The sequence below is a fragment of the Musca domestica genome, unplaced genomic scaffold (assembly GCF_030504385.1).
Source record: "Musca domestica strain aabys unplaced genomic scaffold, Musca_domestica.polishedcontigs.V.1.1 13, whole genome shotgun sequence".
Lineage (NCBI taxonomy): Eukaryota > Metazoa > Arthropoda > Insecta > Diptera > Muscidae > Musca > Musca domestica.
The window spans coordinates 3,619,756-3,646,286 of NW_026712172.1; the positions used below are offsets into that span (position 1 = coordinate 3,619,756).

Here is a 26,531-nt window from a genome sequence, read left to right on the forward strand (position 1 = left end):
TAATGGTACCTCCTTAATTTGTTGATTTAAGCGATATTTTTCACCGGGATTGGTAAATTTGGTATTTGAAGTTCGTAATGGGTACTACAGCCTATTGCAGAAAAGTGTCCATGTTTTCGTATAGCCCCATATAATGGTACCTTCCCATATTCGGTATTTTGGTGATTTTAGCTACATTATTTACCGAATTTTTTTCAAGTTTCGCATTTGAATATTGTAATTGCCTATGCAGGTCCACGTCGTCGTATAGACCCTAATATAACGGTTACTTTCGGTATTTTTAAGATTTTAACAGAATTTTTAATGGATTTTATTTTTTTGAAAATTGCCAAATTCGTTCCAAATGCTGGAGGGTATTCATAGTTTGGCCCTGCCGAACTTACTTGTTAATTCTACCATGGTGTCATTACAGGATTCTGAAGAATGAGTCTGAGGGTATATTATTATTACTATTATTGTTAATATATATAGTTTTATTTAAGTTATATATAGTTTATATGGTGTTATATGTTAAGATTTTGTCTATGCTGGCTTATTTATATTGTATTGTATGAAATAAATAGAATTAAATTAGTGCTTAATATGGTAAATGGAAAAGTTGTCCAGGTCCTGTCTGGCACTAAAGTCTTATCCAACTGCGTTATATATAGCAAGTTAAATGGATTCAGGATAAATTTCGTGAATTCAACCATTAAGAATTCATAATAGACCAACAAAAACAAGGAACGGGAAATAAAAATTATGGGATTAGTATTAGAATGTTCATTTCAGATCTAGCTTTGTAAGTTATTCTTCGCGGATTAGGCGAAGTTAATCAAATAATCAGGCATGTCACAAGAATGAATTCGGTACGTAAGTGATTTTAATTTCGTTTTTAGCTTCTTCACATGTTTTTGCAAGTGAAATTGTTTTTTTTTGCAAACTTGTGACTTTAAAACACTCTTAAAATACTTTTAAGTAATAAAAATGTTGTCTTAATGACAAATACACAATTAAATTTTACTTTTTAATCTTTTTATTCAAAATAATTAGCCAGTTTAAAAGATTTCTCAATTGACGAAGGCAATTGTTAATAAAGTGTTGCCAAAAATATTCGTCTGTGAAAACCAAACAATGTGGTATTACGAATAATAAACTGAAGCAAAGACAAAAAACAAAAGAAAAAGAACGCAAAAAAATTTTTTTTACAAAAATGTAAGTATCTTGAAATATGGGAATTATGAATTGTGGAATGCTGTTTAATCAATTAATCATTAATTAATATTTTTGGGGCAGGCACAGGAATTCGGTCCGAAGTATCTATTACATCCATCCAGCATATTTTTTCAGTATTGTGTTCATTACTTTGCTCCTCAATTACAGAAATAATTGAAACTCCCGGCATTGCGTAAAAAATAATGAAATGAAGTTTTTTTTTTGCACAAAAAACTTTATTAAGAGAATATTTTTCACAAGTTACACTTCTACAATATTTTCTAATCATGTGTTTTGTTTTGAATCATTCATTCGTTCTTTAATTCTCCTAATGTTACCATATTGAATACATAATGTTGCCTTATTTGGACTGAATTCGTAGTTCACCAAATCGTACGAAATCTGAAGAAGCTAAAACAAAAACGTACGATTTTGAATTGCGAAATTCAAACCATTTCGATACGATTTTGTGGCATACCTGAATGTATTTAAACTGTCGAACTACATTATTATTTTACTTAAGCTAATGCCATATACACAACCGGGCAGAGCAACCCTGGGTCTCTTCTCCTTCCATAATTTCAAGTTACAAGACTCTATCTCTCCATCAAAAGGAATTTGAATTATCTAGCAATTATCAATATCACCAACATAAGGCCCTTTGAACGCCGGCAATAACTTCTTGTTTACTCCTACCGTTGTGCTTACCTGTCCATTCGCCTGAGGCGAGTGCACTGTTACCTATATATGATTTTTAATATTTTTTTCTCCTCTAAAAAATCCCTTTTGATGTGAAACAACTTCCCGCATCTGTTATGCATCTAAGAGGCCGACTGTTAAAGTCAAAATACTTCAATAGCACTTTTTTGGACTGCAGTGATGGCATTTGACTATCTTCTGCTTCATTTCTGGAAACCAGTAGAGGTCCCTCATTTTCGGGTAACAATTGCCCACGCCAAAATGTCCCACCTTTTCATCAATATTTCTATTTACCTACGTTTCCATGTCTCTCGGGACCAACAATTTTAAGAATCGTTCACCTTCTTGTATACAACGCGTTTACCATATCATATCCACACACGGTCCCCTCTACCAATCTTGATTTCAAACCACATAGATAAAAGTTAGTATTTCTAACTCGAAGCTGTGGTATCTCGTACCTGTTCTCTTCTCCTCGAGAAGTAAGCCACTGAGTGGAAAATACCATCGTCATGTTTCTGCATCAAGATCGACCCGAATCCGGAAGTGATCGCGCCGCAATTTAGCTCCGTCTTTCGTCGGTTCGTAAAAGGGCTTTGCAATCATTGGGAATCCCTTCACGAACTTCCGGAAAAATGAGCACACCCCGAGGAACGACTGCATTTCCTTAACCTCTACCACGGTAGTTCCATACTTGACTGCTATCCCCATAAATTACATGTACGGTAATTCCCCACCTTCACTTTTCCGATTCATAAATTCAACTATCTCATTAATTTTACTTCGGAGTCAGAACTGGAAGAGCAAAATGTGTCATTAGATGCAATGGCAAGGGTTGCCCTTCTGGAGACTGCTGTTAAGTTCCTTATTCCGGCGACGACTCGGACGTGATCTTGCTGGGGACTACTTTCTTGCAGCACGTCGCAACATAATTCATTTCGGTGTAGTCTCGCAACCGGGTTAATCCGGAACAATTAAAAAAGGCACCCATTCTCTGCATACGTTACATAACATCGATATATTTCTGTGGTGGATGATGTATTGACAAAACTAAATGGCAAAAACACACACCATCCTCGTATAGGAAACAAGGCTGATACGGTTTAGGCTTCGAACGAATTTCACAACATTTTCTTCTATAAAGGGGGCCCTCGGTGTTCTGCCGCTGTCTGATATAACCCTGTCGTCTCTCGCCAAATTGCGCGTCGGAATTCTCAGCCAATATTTTTCAATTCCATAAGTAGGGATGTTTCTTTTTCATCATGTGAACCAATGCACCGATTATATGCATTTTTATGTGTAACATATCCTCCAAATAATTCATCAGCACCGCTTCCAACTAAAACAACCTTCATCAAACAGAAATGAAGTTACGGTGTAGTTTTATTCATTTATTGATTCTCTATCAATTTTATTGTTATACTCACTTCTGCTGTAGAATCAAATGTTTCTCCGCTTACTACACCCTTTCCTTGAGCGGCGAACCAGAACGCACAACCAATTGATTCGTCCAATACTGTGTTAAGAGGGTATAATAAATGTTTGATATGGTTAGAAAGTTTAGTATGCAACTCCTTTCTGGTAACATTCACTTCAATAAAGTTCCACTTTCTTGCTTATTAAAAAAGTTTTGTTTAGTGCAAAAATATTAAAGCAAGTTAAAATACAAGTTGAATACCCTCCACCATTTGGAACTAATTTGGAATTTTTTTGTGGACCTTCATAGGCATTGCTTTTCATAAGCCATTACCATATTCAAATTCGAAACATGAAATAAACGGTGAATAATGTAGCTAAAGTCATCAAAATACCCTTTGTTTTTTGGCCCTTATTTGGCATCTTTGTTTCTAAGGAGGTAGAGAACCTCTTCGCATAAAATTTTAAATTTTCAGAGTAGGGTCTTGACCACATTCATCAATTGATTTCGCTAAAAATTGTATATATGCTACCTTGGGGTAGGGAACCATCATTTCGATGAGTTACAAACGGAATGACAAAGTTAATATACCCTCCATAGTATGGTGGAGAGTATAAAAAGCACCCATGTCCACCCGGGCCGAGCTCTTAATAAACTCCAAGTTAGGAAATTAAAAAAAAAATATTCGAAAAATACCGTTTAAATGAAAACCTTTATATGGGGGATATACGGAGACAATTTTCTCTTATAGGCTGTAATACCCATTACGAATTTTAAATACACAATTTGAAACAATTCCGTTGAGTAATGTCACTAATATCATACAATACAATAATACAATCCCACGGCAGCGGGTTCTACGACACCGGATTGACCCGAAACAACAAGGTTCCAGTTTCGGCCAGCGGCTGCCAACCCAGTATGTACATGTTTGTGTTTGTTTACTTTTCTGCATTGGGAGCAGCATATCCCGGAATGCTTGCTCCGGATTTTATTGGACGGTGCCGGGATTGAGGAAAACCCCGGACCTTGGTTCTGCTCGGTTTGTCAGAACGTCATCCACCACAGATCTGTCTCGGTGCGATGTAATGGATGCAGAGAGTGGGTGCACTTCAAGAACTGTTCCGGATTAAGGCGTTTACGAGACTACAGCGAAAGGGATTATGTTGCGACTTGCTGCAGTAACGTAGTCCCCAGCGAGTCCTCTTCTTCGTCGTCATCGTCAGAGACGTCGTCGGAGTATGGCACTCCACCGCAGTCTCCAGAACAGCAACCAACACCGCAGCACCTAACGCCACATGTTCCTGTTTCAACTCCGGATTGTGCATCATTCTTGCAATTCAATTGCAACGGACTTCGAGGCAAAATAGATGAGATAGTGGCATTTATGAGTCGGAGGAATATTAAGATCGCAGCGGTGCAGGAAACCAAACTGAATGAAAACTGCAGCCTACAACGTTGTTATGGTTACAACGTACTAAGGAAGGATCGCACCAGAAGTGGAGGTGGGGGATTAGCGTTCCTGTTACACCATTCTGTTCAGTACAGACCTATCTCGCTTGAGCTAGTCTCTAGTGACCCATACATAACGTGAGCATACGTCCCGCTTTGGGCGGGACAGTCCCGCTTTGAGGTTATCTGTCCCGCTGTCCCCAGCGAGAGCAAAAATGTCCCGCTTTCGAAAATACTGGATATTGATATTGATGAAAAATACATGAGTTATTTTTTCCCCGTGAACATATAATTTATTTGCATAGTTTTTTTCAAGCAACATTAACATTAAAATTAACTCGAAAGATTTTGTAATGCTAATGCTGGAGTTAATGTCGACGTCGTCGACGGCGTCAAATGTCAAAAAAATTGAATCGTATGAAATTTTATGAGAGCAGTTAATCTTAACGCCGTAAGAAATTCGACGCCGAAAAAGTTCAATCTGTTTCAACTTTTTCGGCGTCGTCGACGGCGTTGACATTAACTCCAGCATAACAAGGGAAATCACCAAATTAAAAATGCTTATAAAAACAGAAAAAGTTTCTGTCACTCTGTCAGTACCCCAAGCATAGACGCTCTAAATTGTTCTGGTATCTTTTCATCGCGGAGTCGGAGAAGGCGAGCAAAGTCAAACAATTTATTTTCAATGTTAGTGATTGTAACATTACAATAATGCCTAAACGCTAGTGTATTTTTAACATTTCTTTGCAAAATAAGTATCCATTTATAAAACAAAGAAGTGGTGAATCAGACGTTGCGTGTGAAAAATGTCGTACTGATTTTAGTGTTGGACATGGTGGTGCCAGTGATATTGAGAAGCATTTAAAATCGGAAAAACACAAGCTTTCTGATCAAGCTGCCGCTTCAAGCTCGTCAATGCTTTCTTTTTTTAAAAGAACAAATTTGGCGACTTCCAAAGACTTGGATATAGCTGCAGTGGAGGGTGCGTGGGCGTACCACACAGTGCAAGAAAACCACAGTTTTCGTTCGAATGACTGTACTTCAAATCTAATACAAACATGTTTTGAGCAAAAATTTAGATGTGCCCGTACAAAATCACAAGGACGAATTGAAAGAACACCTTCACGAAGCCCACTGCATATCTTTATTAACCGATGCTTCCAATCATGGCTCAATAAAATTATTCCCTGTTTTAGTTCGCTATTTTGTACCATATGAAGGCGTAAGAGTCAGGATTTTAGAGTTTCAAAAGCAGCCAGGCGAATCATCTGATATAATTGTGGATTATTTGAAAGAAGTATTATCTTGCAATGATTTGAATAAGAAAATTGTGGCATTTTGGGCAGACAATACAAACTGCAATTTCGGAGGAAAGAATAGAAAAGGGATAAATAATGTTTACGCGAAATTGAACGTATCCGTCGGAAGGCAGCTCATTGGGATTGGGTGTGGAGCCCATATAATTCATAATGCTATCAAAACAGCCGCAGATTGTCTCCCTGTTGACTTCGAATGCATCATTGTGAAAATTTATTCATTCTTCTACATCTACAGCATTCGGTAGAAGTTCTGAAAGAGTTCTGTGATTCCACCGACACAGAGTATCAGAAACTGTTGGGCTACAGTAAAACAAGGTGGCTTGCTTTAATGCCGGCGCTTGAGAGAATTTTAAAAATGTTTCAGCCTTTAAAACCTATTTTCTGAGCATAGATAAATGCCCTACTATTTTAAAAACGTTTTTCGAAAATCCCAGCTCTGAATTGTGGTTATATTTTTTGCACGCACAGACAGCGATTTTTCATCAAGCCGTGTTGAAAATCGAGGGACAAAACGTGTCCGCAATAGAGTCTGCGAATGAAATTAATCGTCTCCGAGATAACTTAGAACTTAAAGAGAATTCGATTTTCCTTCCTCATTCCGTCCGCAATCTACTGGTAAAATTACAAAAAAATGACGTTGCTGTTGATGAGCAGAATGTGAAAACTGCGGTAGCGGATTTTTATAAGACAAGTAAAGAATACTTGGAACAGTGGTGCCAGTTCAATGCACAACTAGCAGTATTTGAATGGTCAAATTTGAGAAAAGTCCCTACTTGGGAAGACGTACAGAATGTGACGGATTTGCTGATCACACAAAGATTTCTTAGCAGTAGCCAAGATACGGAGGTGTTCGCTTATTTCCAGTTACGTCACAGTTGAAAAAATCAAAGCTGGAACGATGAAAATGTTGCTACTGAAGACCGTTGGGTGGAGCTGTTTAAACACTTCCGTGCTAATAATCTCAACTGCCCAAACTTTCGCACAATTATTGAGTATGTTTTATGTATGCCTGGAAGTAACGCACCTGTCGAAAGAGTTTTTTCCCTAATGAATAAAATATGGACAAGTGAAAAATCGCAGTTAAGTGTGATAGTTTTAAAAGCTATTTTAATTACTAAGACTAACATCAACAAACAATGTAATCAGCTCCATTCCTACTTGAAAACTAGACCCGATATTTTAAAACTAATTTGCTCTGCTGACAAATATAAAACAAATACTTAGACATAAGATTAATTTCATAAATTAGATTTATACGTATTCTCTCCGTTTTTGAATAAAATTTGTTTTTAAATGCATAATTTTTTTTTACAAAATTCCGCAGGCGTCCCGCTCTGACGAAAAATATAAATGGTCACATTACCCATACATGGAATGTATGGGGGTAGCAGTCAAGTGTGGAACTGCCGAGGTAGAGGTGCTTAATGTGTATATCCCGCCGATTAATAGCTGTGAACCGCGTTATTTGCCTGATATTAGCCCATTATTGGTAGGCAATAACCGCCTGGTACTAGGGGATTTTAATGCCCACCATGAGTTGTGGCATTCCGTCCTAGGTAATGACCAGAGGGGATCAGTGCTGGCAGAGCAGATTGACTGCTCCACATTCTGCACGGTTAACGAGGATGCCCCCACCCGAATAAGAGGAGAGTGTCACAGTTCGCCAGACTTAACCATAGTGTCACCCGGTCTGATAAATGACGTGACTTGGCAACCCGTCATTTCTCTTGGCTCAGACCATCTCCCGATAATCGTCTCCATAAGCAGGTCGCCCGATTTCATAACATCTGAACGCCGCACTTTCCTTAACCATGGGAAAGCTCACTGGCCAGAGTTCAGAGAATTCACCAACCGCCGCTTCAGAGAACTGCCCAACCCTTCTGAGGATTTTCCGAAACATCATAAGAGCTGCAGCCGCTCGCTATATACCTGCTGGTCGAATACCCGAGATAAGACCAAACTTCCCAGCAGAGGCAGCGGGATTAGCAAACGAGCGTGATGATCACCGTCGTACCAACCCTACTGATCCTAGAATCAGTGATTTGACAGTGGAAGTCAACCGGTTGGTACAGGAGCATAAGAGGAAAAAGTGGCTAGACCATCTGAAGTGCTGCAACATTGGAACCGATATGAGTAAGCTGTGGGTAACGGTTAAGTCGCTCTCGAACCCTGGAAAAAAGGATGATAGGACCTCAGTCACTTTTAACGACGTAACGGTGACTGATACGAAGAGGTGCGCGGATCAGTCACCGTGATGTTGCAAATGTCATCCGTAACGCTAAGTCGTCCAAAGCGTTGGGCCCGGGCGGAATCTCAATGGTAATGTTGAAGCAGCTGGATACGCCGGGAGTCGAGTACTTAACGAAAGTTTTCAATTTGTCGCTAGCCACCCACATAGTGCCCGAAACCTGGAAAATGGGCCGGGTGGTCCCGCTACTGAAGCCAGGCAAGGATGCCAGTAAAGGCGAATCGTACAGGCCGATTTCGCTTTTGTCGCCAGTAGCAAAGACTCTTGAGGCTTTACTCCTCCCCAGCATTAGAGGAAGCTATACAGTTGCCAACCACCAGCATGGATTCCGTCCACAACAGCATTACACGCCATTTCCACACATATTAGTAGAGGACTGAACCAGAACAGGCCGTGTGACAGAACAGTGTTGGTAGCCCTTGACCTATCAAAGGCATTTGATACGGTCAATCATGCCACACTGTTTGAGGTCGTACAGAGAAATACCCTCCGGCCAAGTTTGAAACGTTGGATAATCAACTATATGTGTGGACGCCAGTCGTACGTGGAATTCCGGAACAAGAAGTCCAAAGCCCGTAGAGTGAAACAGGGAGTTCCCCAAGGCGGGGTGATATCTCCGGAACTGTTTAACCTCTACCTTTCCGGAATTCCTCGCCCTCCAGACGGCATTGAGATCGTAACGTATGCGGATGATTGTACGATCATGGCGTCGGGTCCAGTGGTCGATGACATATGCGAAAGGTTGAACTCCTATCTCGCGGAGCTTGCCGCATACTTCCACGCGAGGAATATGAAAATATCCGTCACGAAATTAACGGCCACACTCTTTACCACATGGTCTGCGGAGATGAGAACACAGCTGAATGTTCAGGTCGAGGGGAATCTAATACCGACCACGAACTACCCCAAGATTCTTGGAGTAACGTTCGACAGCATGTTCAAGTCGTCCGCGCAAGCCACAGCTATCTGCGACAAGATGAAAAGTAGGAACAAGGGGTGCGGACAAAGAAACCTTGTTGACCTCTTATAACGCGATAGGTCGGTCTGTGGTCAACTATGCGGCTCCAGTGTGGTCTGCGAATACTAGTGCTACGCAGTGGAAGAATATCCAGACCTGCCAGAACGCTGCCCTGAGAACTGCGACAGGGTGCCTCCTCATGACACCAGTGGACCATCTACATGAGGAGGCGAAAGTCCTTCCCTTACGTCAGCATAATCATATGCTTTCGTTGCAGTACCTGCTTGGGTGTTACCGTGAGAGTCATCCCAACCATCATATGGTGGATAACTCTCCCCCACCCAGGCGTGTCAGGAAGGACATACATGATCTAGAGAGGGAGGTCCAGCGCTACAAGAGAGAGCCTCTAGATCAAGAAGCCTATCAGGCAGGTCTGAGTGGCATTCACACCGATGCAGTCGCGGATGCTATTAGCAGTTATAAAGTGAATGCCGTCCTCGGAGTCCACCCCCCCATCCATTGCAGCCGAAGAACGTCAGCTGCCTAGACAAACCAGGGTAGTTTTGGCGCAATTACGTTCAGGATGGTGTAGTCGCCTCAATTCGTATTGGGCACGAATTGATGAAGATGTGCGTGACGCCTGCCCGGCGTGCGATACAGGCCCGCACAATACACTACACCTTTTTAATTGCTCAGCCAAACCTACCCAACTCACTCCAGAGGATCTCTGGCTACAGCCCGTTAAAGTAGCCGAATTTCTAAACCTGGAGCTGGAACCAGATTAGCAGTACACAAACACACACATGTACTACTGCTACAACAACAACAACTAATATCATCAAAATACCGAAAAAGGGAGGTATTGTTGTATGTGGGTTATACGAAGATGTGGACCTGTTTTCAACAGTTTCATTTTGACTTTTGGAATGTACAATAGTAATGTTTTATTTTGCATGTTTTTTTTCATTTTGACTTACTTTTTTCTAATGTACATTTGTAATGTTTTTTATAATTTAATTTTTGAATTCGAATATTAATAACAATTTATTTAATTGACTTGATTTCTTTAGAACTGAAATTGATGTCGGTTACATGGAAGTGTAGTACCGAATTATGTGGTGGCGAAACGGAATAGATGATATCGAAATAATTTAACACGGTCACAAAAAAGTAAATAGGTAATTACTTTTTCAAAATCGCTAAAAATCACGAAAAAAGAGATCTCATTGCAAAAATTCTCAAATCGGGAAAAAAATCGAAAAAAATTCAATGGAATCGAATTTTAAAATAATAGTACATTCTATTGACAAGCTTTGTAAGGATCTTTAAACATTTGTTGTAAAAAAACAGCGAACAAGTTGAAGATTTTTTCAATTTGTTATTCTTCTTTTGTCAATTTTTTTCAATTTGTATTATCATATTGAATTCAGTAGATTTTTTGGGAACAAAATAAAGAATAATTTTTCACTATATACAATTTTTCACCAAAAAAACATCAAGACTAAGGTATCTTTTTTTTCTGCAGGTCAGAATATCGATCATAACTCACGGATAAGTGTACAACCCGATTTCATATTTATATAACCATCGTATGATTTAAGCTATTTTTGGGGTCTTGGCAACTTTTTTCATTGTTTTTTGGCCCTTATTTGGCATCTTTGTTTCTAAGGAGGTAGAGAACCTCTTCGCATAAAATTTGAAATTTTCAGAGTAGGGTCTTGACCACATTCATCAATTGATTTGGCTAAAAAATTGTATATATGCTACCTTGGGGTAGGGAAGTAAAGTCCCCACATTGGAGTATCCCCAAGTCCACTATCACATCTTGTATTGCATTGAATTTGTAACCCCCAATAGAATATTGGTTGGGAACGTAGATTTGAGATGTACATCTATATGAAATGAATTGTGAAAACATGAACAAATTACAAATATGAGAAAGTAGCACGGGACCGAATATTTGTTAAATCGCCATTGAGTTATACTATCTGATGAAAAAATATGGATTTTATGGGGTCTCCAACTTACAATTTAAATGGCAAATAAAATAAATTCCCATCTTTCGGTAATGGGTGTAAAATAGCTATATTTTTGATTTGGCCTTTATTTGTCATATTGGATTATAAGGGGTAGAAGAAAGTTTTCAATGTAGGTCGATGTTTCGGAGTAGTGCCCATATAAAGGTCCCTTCTGATTTTACCATATTTCAAAGGATTTGGCTAAAAATGTATATTGGTGGTGGAAATCTTACACAAAAATTTCAATATATTTACAAATTATAGAATTTTCTCCATATAATAGAACCCCCTCAAGTCCACCTTTTGGCGGACAAACAGACCGACATGGTCAGGGGGACTGATGACGGCTCTAATGCACAATCTGAGGTGCTAATTGGTTTAAAAAAGTAATTAACTTTGACTATTCTTAAATCATTCAGCCCTAAATTATGAGGTGTACAAAATACAGTAAATTCCAAATTACTGCTCATTTGACTGGAAAATTTTGCTACGATTTTTACTACACTAAAATTAATTTGATCCCTTACATCGGGATACGATTGATATATACTTTTTAAAAGATTTGAATAGCACATCCACACATTTGAAGTCCAAGGTTTAAATATTGAAGCCCACGGCTTAAATATGTGTACAGGTATGTTAAAACATTTTTAAAACACTTTTAATCGAGCAGTACGTGAACACTTATATCAGTCATATCTGTGAATAATAATGCTTTGACAAATATGCATAATAGACAAAAACTACGGGCCGTCTACGCTGGTAGACATGTGCGATTTTTTCTTACCGTTTTATCTGCATGGACATAAAACGATGCTGTGTATGTTATACAGTTAGGAATGTTAAAGACTCTAATAATACATACTTTTTACAATTATAATTTATCACTTTTACTTTTACTTTTTTTATTTATTTTTTACCTGACTTTGTGGAACTTTTGAAAAAAGTAGAACATCAAAAATTCGTTTTACTTACTGTTGTACTTTTTTATTTATTTTTTTGCATACTATTGCTATATGTTAATGTTGATCGTAACACTTAAATTAAATTGTGACTTCATTGTTCGTCTAAATTACACAACGTTTCAAAGAAAAGGGCTTGTTGGAAGTCAGTCATGTTTTTACATTGTTTTTACACCATTTGAATAAAATACATAAGATAGGATTACAAATACTTTGAACGATCGTTTGCGCTGTCCTTTTTGTTTGCAATTTTCGAACCGAACTGAATAGCTCTTTTTTTCAGAAATGCGGTGTCTTTTAGTCCCATTCTATAGCCCAACAATCGCAAAAACAATTTATCGCCCACACCATCCTCGTATAGGAAACAACATCTCTGAGACGGTTTTAGGCTTCGAACGAATTTCACAACATTTTCTTCTATAAAAGGGGCCCTCGGTGTTCTGCCGCTGTCTGATATAACCCTGTCGTCTCTCGCCAAATTGCGCGTCGGAATTCTCAGCCAATCTTTTTCCAATTCCATAAGTAGGGATGTTTCTTTTTCATCATGTGAACCAATGCACCGATTATATGCATTTTTATGTCTAACATATCCTCCAAATAATTCATCAGCACCGCTTCCAACTAAAACAACCTTCATCAAACAGAAATGAAGTTACAGTGGAGTTTTATTCATTTATTGATTCCGTATCAATTTTATTGTTATACTCACTTTTGCTGTAGATTCAAATGTTTCTCCGCTTACTACACCCTTTCCTTGAGCGGCGAACCAGAACGCACAACCAATTGATTCATCCAATACTGTGTTAAGAGGGTATATTAAATGTTTGATATGGTTGGAAAGTCTAGTATACAACTCCTTTCTGGTAACATTCACTTCAATAAAGTTCCACTTTCTTGCTTATTAAAAAAGTTTGGTTGAGTGCAAAAATATTAAATATTAAAAAAAACATACCGATGAGGACATAATTTCTTCAATGATTCAAAGGATTTTATAGCTGATTGTCTATCAGGCACGCTCCAATTCGCAATTGGTGCGTTTAATGCTTCAAAGGAAACATTGATAAGATCGATTGGATCCGTAGTTTTAACAAATTTGTTAGTCAGAATTGCTAAAATTGTACAATCAATTCCTCCTGAAAAAAGTATAGCAATTTTGGAGTGGTTGCAACTCAGGCTTTTGTGATGATGACATATTGCACAGAAACTCGTCGTTTTCGTCACTCGTTGTTCCACAGAATACTCCAGCAGTTGAGTAAACTCATCTATTGCTTCCAGCACTTCACAATTTTTTAACAAGGTTTCATATATCTCTCTAGCTGTTGAATTTTTTTCTACCTGTATATTATAAAAATTGAACGAAAACTGAAGAAAATATAAACAAATTAATGTATTTTAAAGATGATAAAACAGGATTTTTATTAATTCAATGGAAGGGATTTTGAAGTAAAGAAAATCAGTGTTATGTTCGGATTTGCCGAACTCTTTATACCACCCATAATGAGGAACTCATAAATTGTGGCCACAGCGGGTGGACTCAAAATTATAGTGGATGGATGACATTTACAAAATATTTCAACACGATAAGTTTTGCAAACTGAACAAGTAAAAAAGCACCCATGTCCGCCCGGGCCGAGCTCTTAATAAACTGCAAGTAAGGAACTTTAAAAATTGAAAAAAAAAAAAAAAATATTCGAAAAATACCGTTTAAATGAAAACTTTTATATGTGGGATATACGGAGACAATTTTCTCTTATAGGCTGTAATACCCATTACGAATTTTAAATACACAATTTGAAACAATTCCGTTGAGTAATGTCACTAATATCATCAAAATACCGAAAAAGGGAGGTATTGTTGTATGTGGGTTATACGAAGATGTGGACCTGCATACGCAATTTTTGTAATAGGTTGAGGTACCCATAAGGATCTTCCAAAACGAAATTTAAAATAATTCCGATCTATAGTGTCGCTAAAATCATCAAAATACCGAATATTGAGTGGACCGATATACACCATTTGTACTGTACTGCCAAAATACACATGTGTGCAAAATTTTAGCCTTCTATCTTAATTCGTTCATCGCTAAATCGACGTAGAATTTTACGCTGATCAATAATGTATATAATTTAAGGTCTATCATGATTTCAGTAGACAGAAACAAAAAATACTGCATAATGTTTGTTGAGATTTAAAGGAAGGTAAACAAGACAAATTGTGTGAACTTTGCATTTTTCGACACACAGACTTTGTCAACTTAAAATCATACAGAAAGTAAAGGAACCAAAATATAAGATCAAACTATTGGCAAGTGGCGACATGACGTGCTCCTAAAAAACAAAAATTCTCCCAATTCTGCATGTTGCTTTTAAGATGAAGATATTTTATTTTTCCTCAAGTACTAAAATGTTAAGAAATACAAACTCTAGTGGACTTAAGGTTTTATGGAAAAATATGAGACAATATTTTGGCAGAAATATAGCTGAGAGGGTTCTCTTTCAACCTATATATACTTTGGTACCCGTCCCGTTTCGTTTAGCACTTTTTAATTTATTGAATTTTCCCATGTAGAAATCAGCGAACGAAAACAAACGAACCAAATAACGTACGTCTCACGCGAAGTCACAAACTTTAAAATTATTTTCATTATTTTGTAGTTTGCCGAGCTGTATCATTTGCGAACGAATCGCCGGAATGATGACTGCATATTTAGAGTCGTCATTGTAAATATTGTTTTTTTACTCTCTTTCCATTGTATTATGGACGTAATAAATAAAAAGACATAAATTTAAATTAATATTAGTTTTTAATTTTTTGTAATCAGTTAATATACAGGGAAACGTTTGCAATGAGTTTTGTACTGTTTCGTTTCCAATGTTGCGTCATCCAGCAGAGTACATTTCAGTTTGGTTTTTGTTTCAACTCATCTACACAAACAGAACAAAATACAAAAGAAATTCTGTTATCTTTATATCGGTTGTGTTTCGCTTCGTTCTTTAAGAAAATACGGAACAAAACGATTGCAAACGTTTGGTAAAGTCTATTTTCGTACGCTATAGACATTGCGATTTTTTGTTACCGTTTTATATGCATGGACATACAACGATGCTGTGTATGTCATACAGTTTGTTAAAGACTCTAATAATACACATTTTTTACAATTTTACTTTTTTGTTTATTTTTTACCTGACTTTGTGAAACTTTTGAAAAAAGTAGAACATCAAAAATTCGTTTTACTTACTGTTGTACATGTAGGCGCCACAGCGACGATGTGCATATGCTACAGTTATGAATGTTAAAAATCTGCACCTTTACCTGAGCTTGCAGTATTTTTCAAAAAAAATGTACAACATTACTCTTTCGAAAGGATAATATTGCCGCGGAATCTAAATACAAACTCATTAACAAAAACATGTTCAAGTATATGCAATCTATTTATTTAATTGATCCAAGTATATACAATCAATCTACATAAAGAAATAAATGCATTTGTAAGGAATGCGAACTTAGTATCCAGATATTAACAGATGTAGAGGTTGTTTCTGCCAAACCGCCTATTGCGGTCAAAACAACAGATAACTAAAGCCCATTTCGTCCTAAAGGTATTGAACGTTAGTACGGCTAGAGCATTGTAAAAAGTATTCCTACTACAAGCGATGAAAAAACGTTAGCAAAGTTCTTGGATATAAAGCTAACAAAGCACAAATATATATAGCCCAGATTACGTGCGATTGAAAAGGGCTCAAATCTGTATCCGTCGTATCTCAATATAATTGTTTTTAAAATGGAGTTTGCCAAAGAGCACAATTGCAATTACGCCGAGTTCAGCAGAGCCACAACTGCAGGAGGTAATCGATAATACGGCTCAACGACTGCTACAATCATTTAAATAAAATGTGTTAAAGCAGTATAGTAACTCTCGTTTGCATCTGGACAAAAACAATACAAACAATTTGTATGTGAAACTGACTGACTGACACCGAAATGATCAAGTTGTCATTTGTATCTTTGACGAACAACGCCAGCGGATATTTGGTGACACAAATGGTATTATGTTCCCCCAAATATCCTCTGTGTGAATAGTGCTGGTCGAAAGCTCAAACAATTTTTCAGACCAATTAAAATTGGATTTCAAAAGTAAGCTTCGGGAACAATTGGCGAAACCGTCAGTGATGCGAAGATACAAATCGAATCATTGCAGCCCACCGAAATAAAACTTGACGGACAGACAATTGGAGTTGCATGAATTTGAATTATCGCCACTACGCATAAGAATACGATTTATGAAAGATATTCTTAAATCAGTTCTAATTTAGAATTTGGATCTAAAGGTTCTATAATAACCAGTGATTTAAAAAAGAAACATATTCAGGATGAGTTTCGAAAATAGGGGCTAAAAACAGACCAATTGAAACAAGGAACAGGAAACACAAATAATGGGAATCTAGGTAGAAGGTTCATTTCATTTCAGATATGACAAGGGCATCTAAAATTACTGAAGTGGATATCGTTTTGTATTTTATTCTTCGCCAATGTTTTCTATCTTAGGATACATATATTAATCTCTTACAACTACATGGTTGTGCTATTTCGTATATAATAGTTGTGTTCTTACTATTATCGACAGCTCAGCCAACCTGGCAATAGTGACTGGGGTTAAGTTATTAACTCCTACCGTTGTGCCTAAATTTTTGATTTCCACGTAATCGCCGGCCTTAAACGAGTCCACACTACCCCCTTTTCTAGAGAACGCTGCTCATTATATTTTTAAGACCTCGTATTATCAGCCCCTGTTCTCCTTTATATTCCCCCAACCCCCACAGGGACCAAAAAGTTTTCTTCTAGGTATGCGTATAATTTGTCTACGATTTCTCCTCTTTGGTAAACTCCAATCAAAACCCAACTCGGTGTATCTCCAATCGACCTGTTGACTGTATTGTTAAATGCAACCTCTAACATACTCAGTTGTTTCACCTAATCAGAATGTGCTACTTAATCACTAAGCTTGGCTTGCATTCCTATTAAGGAATTATGTATGTGTTATGCATATCTACTCACGGTCCCCTCTTCCTATCTTGATTTCAAATAACATATTTCCCTGCCTCTAACCTGGGTTGAAAATCGATATACTTTACCTTTTAAGTCGCTACAATTTTTGACACTGCGTCCAAGTGAACCATTTTTGTCTCTGGGCTATGTGCAATTGTGTAGATATAATTTTCTTAATCCAAAGGCCACATTGCTATTCGGATATTAATATTTCTCTTATTAAGCGTTTATTTAAGCGAATGGGAATCTGTTACAATCTTAAATTTTATTCACTCAAGATATACTCTAACGCTCCTTAGAAAAAAGATAGTAGCTGGTATTTCTAACTCGAAGCTGTGGTATCTCGTTTCCGCATCTTGAGTTCTCTTCAAGAAGTAAGTCACTGAGTGGAAAATACAATCGTACTGTTTCTGCAACAATATCGACCCGAAATGTAGCTACGAGGGCTGTATATCGCTAAGTTCGGAATACAGGTTAAGGTTAACTTATCGCATAATTAACTCCGTCTTTCGTCAGTTCGTACAAGGGGTTTGCGATCATGGCGAAACACTAACTTCCTTAAAATTTTTTGGTTTTAGGTACTGTTTAATTGCTTCAACGTGTCCTTCCGAAGGCTCTCTACCTCTTCGAGATACCTTGTATCCCAAATACTCTCTTTCGGTATACGCAAATTTACACCGAATATAGAGGGGTACCGTTATATGGGGGCTATACGGAAACGTGATCCTGCACAGATAATTTTCTGTCTTAGGCTGTAGTATTTATTTCGAACTTCAAATACCAAATGTGAAACAATTCCGGTGAATAATGTCGCTAAAATCATCAAAATACCGAATATCGGGAGATACCGTTATACGGGGGCTATATGAAAACGTGGACCTACATGATCCATTTATGAACTTAACCTGCCTACTAGAAAAATAAACATGTGTGCAAAATTTTAGCCTTCTATTTCAATTCAATTCGAAAGATAGCGTGATTACAACAGACAGACAGACGGACGGACATCGCTAAATCGACTTAGAATTTTACGCTGATCAACAGCAACAAGGCTGCAATAAACAACGAATAAGGTGAGTTATTTTCCTGTAAATTACATCAAGATACAATTTCTACGAAAATGTTTGGCTATAATTTACAAATGTTTGGATATAATTTACAAATGTTTGGCTGTAACTTACCACAAAATTGGTAAAGATATGTGTACGTGACCTACGTCAACATTGCGTTGCAAAATTTAAAACGATGTTTGACCAAAATGTTTTTGGTTTTGATGTAATTAAAACATTATAAAAAAATAAAATCGCGTCGTATAACAATAACATAATATTGAACATTGCTTGTGAAGAATGTTTGTTGTTGCAAAACTCGAAAAAATCTTATTTTGGAATTTTGAGATTTTTGCAGTAAAAAGATAACGGTTCGCGAATACATAAATACAGCGATGCCAACTTAGTGCTTTTCGCGCTATTTATGGTGCTTTTTAGACCGCCCAAAACGCCAAAATAGTGGGCATAGCGCGTAACGAAAAAAAGCACTGTGCGTACGCTTTTCATCTTTTCTGTTGGTGCATTTAGCGGGTTTTAGATTTTAAAATGTGGCAATGTTTATACATTCGAATATTTTGATATTATGGTAAGTTCTACACAAGTTCTTTACTGCAAATTCTCTAGGTGTCTTTCATTCCTTCATTGAATTTCTTTTGTTTACATGTAACTCTTTTTTAATAAACCAAAATAAAACGAAGAATTTTGTGTATTATAAACCAATTGAAGGAAAAGTAAAATGAACAAGAAAAAAACGCGGATGTCATTTCTAATATGGAACTAAGATTGACAATAGATAGATATGGGTAGAAGTAAATGAGTTCAAAGATTCCATAGGGCAAAATCCCAAGATTTATCAGAATTCGTTATAAGACTGGTTAACTTCCCATACTCAAATGCAGAAGTAGAAAGAGCATTCAGAGCTATGAATTTATATAAATCGAAAATCAGAATTCAGAACAAATCAGAACAATTCTATTTTACATATTAAATATGGCCTTCGTCGAGAGAATACGTGCTGTGACAAATATGACCTGCCGTCAAATGTCTGTAAACAGATTTCTACACAGGAAGTTTACAAAAAGTCAAACTATTTTTTACAAACTGTCTTATGGCAAAATGAAGAAACTGATGCAGACATTCCAACTGCATTTGAAGCTATGGGTTTTATAGGTGAACATAATTGTTTGTAAAAATGTATATGTCTGTAAGTTTTAACCACATGTAAAATGTTGTTAATACAACATTCTTTGCGTCAATTGAATTTTGTACGGGAACAAATGCAAACGCGGTATGTCATTAAGCGATGTGACATCTCTGTCAAAAGTTATCATATTTTTTAAAAATATGTGTGCACTTATATACATGAAATGTTTATAAAAGATGCGAAATAATTTTTGAATAAAACAGTATTTAGTTTAAAAAAAATGTTTTATTGACAATTTTGCCATTTTGGTTAGAAAAAAAAATAAATAACGCTTTTTACGCTTTTTTAAGGAGTTTTTACGCCTTTACGCTTTTCTGGTTTTTAATTACGCTTCTAGCTCTCAAAATGTTGGCAACACTGCATAAATACATAAAATAAATAAATAAGATAATTGTGAGAGGTGAGTGAACAAATTGGGAAAAGAGTGTTGCCACGTATTTCTCCTTGAAATTAATAAAGAAGGAATCGATAGAGCCCAAAATACACAAAAACATAAAATAATCAGTAATAAGCTTTATTTGGCTTTTTTAGGAACATCAACATGACTAATAAGAAGAAGAAAGTGAGTCGCACCACTCATTATCATTATCGTTTGATAACACTCAATTAAGAGGGTTCGTTAAGAAATTTAACGCGAATTTTGAAAAAGTTGATAGCGCAGCAGCGTTGGAGCTGCAGCATGATGAGCTGGAGCGGCGTTGGAATAATTTAGTCGAAAGTATCGAGAATTATATGAGGGAAGATGGTGATAGTAATTTAGCTGGAGATCCAGTTGAGATAACAGCCACATTTGATGAATTATTTCAGGAATGTAGAGTGAAACTTATTGAGGCAACTCAAAGTAAATTACAACCAAAGATAAATGGGAGCACTCGGGTAGAATCCACCATGGGTCATCAAGGAGCGACCAGTTTTAAACTTCCGCCTTGTGACATACAGCCATTTTAAGGAGGTTATTCAAATTGGCCCGCTTTTAGGGATATTTTTCGAGCAGAGTTTATAAGCCATTTAAAAAGAGCAAGTAAGAAAGAAAGCCGAAGTTTTTCGAGCTCTCAAACATTCCACTCCCAATCGAACGATGATAAAATTGTGTGCAAAAAATGTAAACAGAATCACTCTCTTAGGCATTGTAGCCAATTTAAATTGTTGTCGCCCTATAAAACGATGAAATTCGCGTATGCAAATAAATATTGTGTGAACTGTTTATCGCCGAATCACTCCAAAGAGAAATGCCCTAGTCAAAGTTCGTGTGCAAAGTGTCAACAAAAGCATCACACAATGCTTAATTTATTATTAATAATAATAATGAGAATTACAACGATAAGAAAGGTAATGGAGGTTCAGATCACGGTCCAATGACTTCCTCCCATCCTGGGAATAGTAGTTCTACAAAAGATTCGGTTCGTCTGTTTTTATCTCAGAATAATAGCACAACGGTGCTACCGACTGCCGTTGTGGAAGTACTTCATGCTGGTGAAAAGTTTTTGGTTCGAGCTTTATTAGATGGAGGTTCAGAACGAAGTTTTTTTTTGTCAAAAAGAATACAGGAACAACTTAGCATTCCTACAGTGAGACATGATACACAGATATGTGGATTACGTGAAAATTTTGTGGAGAGTTCGCTTAGATTTAGCAGTGTGTTGGTGAAATAAAGAGATTCGGACTTCTCCCTGAAGATGTATAATAGTTTCAAAGTTATCGCATTTTCTACCAGGTGAGCATTGATCATTTGATTGGCGTGTCGGAGCTGATTCCAATTATTATAAACCATAATATGATTATTGGATGTGATTATTTGCCTAATATTAATATGGAAGGAATTCCATATGACATCGCTAAAGAATTGGAAGCGAGAGAATCTAGATTTGGGTAGTTTTGGGAAGTTTAAAATTTTGAAAGAATCCCTAACACAAATGATGATTCATACTGCGAGGATTTTTATAAGACAACTTGTCGAGAAGATAATGGTCGATATATTCGTCTTCCGTTTCGTCGAGAAAATACCCAGAGGATATTTATTTAGGTTCATCAAGGAATAGTGCCAGTGCTCAATACTTTCGTATGGAGAAAACTTTAGAGAAGTCTCCGGAGCTGAAAGCTAGGTAATCGGGTTCTACAGGAATAAATTGAACTGGATCATATAGAGCCTGTGTCGCATCGTGAGAATGGGGACGAGAAGCAATCCTCGTCCTACTTGCCGCACCATGCGGTTGTAAGGCCTGACAGCATGTCAACAAAAGTAAGATTTGTATTTAATGGGCCAAAGATTTGACCCAAGAGGTGAACATTGATCATTTGAGTGGTGTGTCGGAATTAAAACTACGTGCAAGGAATAGTGCCAGTGCTCAATACTTTCGTATGGAGAAAACTTTAGGGAAGTCTCCGGAGCTGAAAGCTGGGTATAATCGTGTTCTACAGGAATAAATTGAATTGGATCATATGGAGCCTGTGTAGCATCGTGAGAAAGGGGACGAGAACCTATCATCGTTTTACTTGCCGCACCATGTGGTTGTAAGGCCTGACAGCATGTCTGCAAAAGAAAGATTTGTATTAAATGGGTCAATGATTTGTTTTCTTGGCTACTCTTTAAAACATGTTCTCCTCCTTGGACCAACTTTGATATCAGATTTAATGCAAATTATAAATTCTTGGAGATTTTATGGATATATCTTCACCGGTGATATACAAAAATATACTGGTAGATATTGGTGCATCCGAAAGATAGAAATTCATCGTCCGAGCAGCGAGCAACCCATCAAAACCTACCAATTGAAGACAGTTGATTTGTGCATTAACTGTGCGCCTTTTTTGGCCATAAGGACTTTAAACCATTTTGGAGAAGATTGCAAATTGACAGATAGTCTGTCTTCTGAGGTTCTGAGGTATGCGTCCTATGTGGACGACGTGCTTTCTGGAGGACATTGTCTAGAGGAAGCTCTTAAGAAGCAAATTCAACTTATTGGAACTTTAAGGAAAGCAGCCTTTCGAGGTGGATAGGCAGATGCCTCTGAGAAAGCATACTGTGCAGTTGTGTACATACGAATTGAGTACCCAACGAAGACAACCAGGCACCTGCTGGTAGCGAAAACAAAAGTCGAACCAACAAAGAGTTTAACAATCCCTAAATTTGAGCTTTGTGGAGCTGTAATATTGGCGCTGCTAATAAATGGTTTGCATATTTGGTACGATTATACAAAGTTTTGTTGGACTGACTCGTCGATTGTGCTTGGATGGCTTCAGAAAGATCCACAGTCACTTAAAACATTCGTAGCAAAACGTATTTTGGCACTTAAAGAAATTTGCAACAGCGAAGATTGACGTCATGTAAGTATTAATGAAAATCCCGCAGATATTGGTTCTTGTGGTTGCACACCATACGAACTCAAAAAAAACTATCTATGGTGGCATGGGCCACCCTGGCTTCGGAAACCATTAGAAGAATGGCAAAAAGCAAGAATTTTCAAACCGCCAACTCTAGAAACGAAAAAGAAATCAACCTTCGCTCTTATTTTTAAATATAAAGACCAGAAATTTTCATGGTCAGAGAAAGACATATTCAAACGGGTTTTATCTTTCAATAGATCTATCAGAGCTATAGTGCAAGTTATTCGTCTTTTTTAACGACGTCGATGCCGAACCCACTCTGGGGTATCTTTTACTACCGAAAATCCAATTACGACTGCAGAAATTATGGATGCTAAGCGGAGAATGATAGTTTCGACGCGAAAAACATTTTATCCTCTTGATTACGAACACCTCTTTCGGACAAGCCAATTAGTAATAATCGTACATTTCTTCGTTTAAACACTTTCTTAGATGAAAACGGTCTCATTCGAGTAGGAGGAAGATTGAATAACTCTGGGTTGAGTTGTGATGAGACACCCTGTCCTTTTACCCATAAAATGTGGCCTAACAAAACTTTTAATCCAATATACACACGAACCTTTGCTTCACTCAAACATTACAACATTATGCTAAGACCCATAAAACAGGCGAATTATATTCCAAGTGTCATAAGAAAGTGCATAAGAGAATGCACGAAGTGCATTATTTACAAGCTCATGGGAGTGGACTTCGCTGAAAGGATACGCCGCAGTTTTTGTACTCGAGCTGTCCATCTTGAGGCTTGCTCCGACCTCTTAGCCTTCCTGGCTACTTTCTCTAGATTTGTTTGTCTTTTCCTTTCTTTCTATTCACAAATACAATATGGATTCCAACAACCCAAAACCACGGTGTTTCCTATGTGGCCGGAACCATCCGCTGGAGTATTGTTTGACATTCCGAAAAAAAAGTTATTCTCAGAAGGAGATGGTCACCACCGCTCAGTATGCCCTTCGCCCCACAGATGTGAACGTTGCAGCACAAAGCATCATTCAATGATCCATCATGGCCGAATTCTACACAACTCCAGCCATAAGAATGTGGTCAAAGAAAGTGACCACGAAAGGGATGTCTCCCTGACATATGACGTTGCTGACGAAGTGGTAACCTTCTACATGATGGCCACAATGTTTGAAGGAGCTACATGCCGTCACAAAGAACCATTTTCCAGTACGACACTGACATATAAGCTGTAATACAGTGTGAACTATCCGCAGGAAGCATTAAGAAGGTGGTAACAGTAGCTTGGTTCAATCAAGTGCCAAAATCATGGGTTGGCGAGAGAGCGTGGGAGAAATGTTTCATCAAAACCAGAAGACTGGCAATGTATCAAATCTTGACCTAGCCATCCACACCCCTGAAGGCGAGTTGAAAGAACGTGCTAGAAAGCATCCCATTCTTCACTGCCCCCAAAAATTTGATTGTTTCAATTTTTTGGGAATTCAACATCGGAATTCTGAGTAAAGACCAGAATTCTTCAACAATATTATTATCCATAAAATATTCGCGTAATAACATATTCTTTGAAAATATTACAAAATTGTGGGCAGAGATCGGACACTTACTCAATAGAAAAAGGTTTCAATTCTTAATAACGAAAATATACTGAAAAAAATTTGCAAGCAGTAGGAAAATTCGAAAATGAAAATATGAAATAAAAAGTTTAAATTTGTTTTTGTGAAGTAAAAAAATCTCATTTAGTGAATAAAAGTATTTAGTATACATTTCTTTTCATTCTTTAATTAAAAAATTAAAACTAAAAAATACAGTACAAATGCTTCCACTTCCATTTTTTGCTGTGAAATCAGTTGATAAAATACAAACAATTCCGTAAAGCTTTGCGGTTGAGATGTATATCTAGCTTCAAATTCCAAATTAAAAAATGTCTTTAATCGCCAAAATACCAAATATTTAGAGTTAACGTCTTATGAGTCATAAAATAAATAATGAGCCTATTCAAGCTGTCTTTTGCAACAGAAGACATAATCCATTACAAACTCTACACACAAAATTTTAAACGATTATAAATATCGAATATCGGAAAGTACGAAAAATATGGGTTATAGGAAAACGTGAACCTATACAATATTCTGCCACAGAAGGTGGAACCGTTGCAGACTCTAAGTACCGAATTTAAGGCAATCCTGTTAGAAAATGTGATAAATTATCAAAATATCGAATAGTAGGATGTACAATCATATAGGGTAAATAAGAAAACGTGAACCTATATGGACAATGTTGTGTCACGGAAGGTGGAATTATACGCTGATCAAGAATTTGTTAGGTCCAACATGAGTAATTTGAGGAGTTACAAACGGAATGACAAAATCTGTCTGTTGTAATCACGCTACAGTCAAAACGATTTAAGAAAGGAAGCTAAAATTTTGCATAGATCTGCATTTTGTCTGCAGGCAGGTCAAGTTCGATATCGGTCGGCTTTATCGGTCCACGATATCGTATAGCCCCATATAACTGTACCCCCGATATTTGGTATTTTGATGATTTTAGCCCTCATTCAGTCTGTAACTCATCGAAAAAGTAATTTTAGACCCGACAAAGTACATATATTCTTGATCAGCGAAAAATTCTAAGACGCCTGATGTAATCACGCTAGAGTCAAATCGAATTAAGTTAGGAAGCTAAAATTTTGCACAAATCGGTATTATGTGTGCAGGCATGTCAAGTTCGAAGATGGGCTATATCAGTCCACGATATCAAAAGGCCCCCATGTAACGGTGCTTCTCATTATTCGGTACTTTGATGCTTTTAACCACATTTTTCAATGGAATTGTCGAAGAGTACCCATATAACGCTACCCAGTGATATTCGGTATTTCCAGGATTTTCGTGACATTATTGACCGGAATTACGTCAAATTTCGTATTTAAAGTTCGGAATCGTTACTACAGTTCGGAATCTGAAAATACACACAAAAAGTTTCTTCTGAGCACTTTACCCCTAAAAGAGAAAAGTCTGTATAGGTCCCCGATATCGTATATCCCGTATATAATTTTTCAATAGAATTGTCTGAAATTCCACACAAGGGGTTCCTTCTGAGTACTTTACCCCCTAGAAGAGAATTATCGAAATAGTTCCACGTTTAAGTATAGCGCCCATATAACGGTACCCCTAGATATTCGGTATTTTCATGATTTTTGCGACATTATTCACCGGAGTTGTTTCAAATTTCGTATATCAAGTTCGGAACAGTTACTACAGCCTATGACTCAAATTACTTATGCAGGACCACGCCTTCGTATAACCCCAATATGAGGTGCATTTTCCGGCTGATTTTTTTTTGGAAAATTTTCAAGTTTTTCCTAATGGTGGAGGGTAGCTGCTTTTTTACTTGTTGTAATTTTTAAGTTCCTTCCGAATGGTTGAGGGTATAAAAAGTTCGGCCGAACTTAGCTGCTTTTTTACTTATTGTTAAATATGATCAAATTCGAAAATGTGTTATGTTCCACCCCTTCCTTCTTGTACCTCTATAAATGGTAAAAAATTGACAAAATAATAAAATTAGAATATCTCACAAAGAGCAAGGGAGTATCCGACTTCCTTCAAGCATGAAAAATCTAAATTTTT

General features: G+C 37.2%; 1 protein-coding gene across 4 annotated transcripts in view; it reads right to left on the bottom strand.

Moving 5' to 3' along the window:
- Nucleotides 1-2,892: 2,892 nt before the first annotated feature.
- Nucleotides 2,893-26,531, bottom strand: part of LOC101888456 (asparagine synthetase domain-containing protein CG17486) — a 65,587-nt gene continuing 41,948 nt past the window's right edge. Inside the window, exons 4-6 of one of the 4 annotated variants that reach the window (XM_059118504.1) lie at nucleotides 13,220-13,602; nucleotides 12,977-13,160; nucleotides 12,267-12,898 (exon numbers count right to left, since the gene is read on the bottom strand). In XM_059118504.1, coding sequence (XP_058974487.1) covers nucleotides 12,470-12,898; nucleotides 12,977-13,160; nucleotides 13,220-13,602 — 996 coding nt within the window. In that variant the 3' untranslated portion in view covers nucleotides 12,267-12,469. Of the gene's footprint in view, nucleotides 3,243-3,320; nucleotides 3,410-12,266; nucleotides 12,899-12,976; nucleotides 13,161-13,219; nucleotides 13,630-20,806; nucleotides 22,097-26,531 lie in introns of those variants that run through there. The other 3 variants (XM_059118503.1, XM_059118506.1, XM_059118505.1) reach the window with 3 other exon arrangements.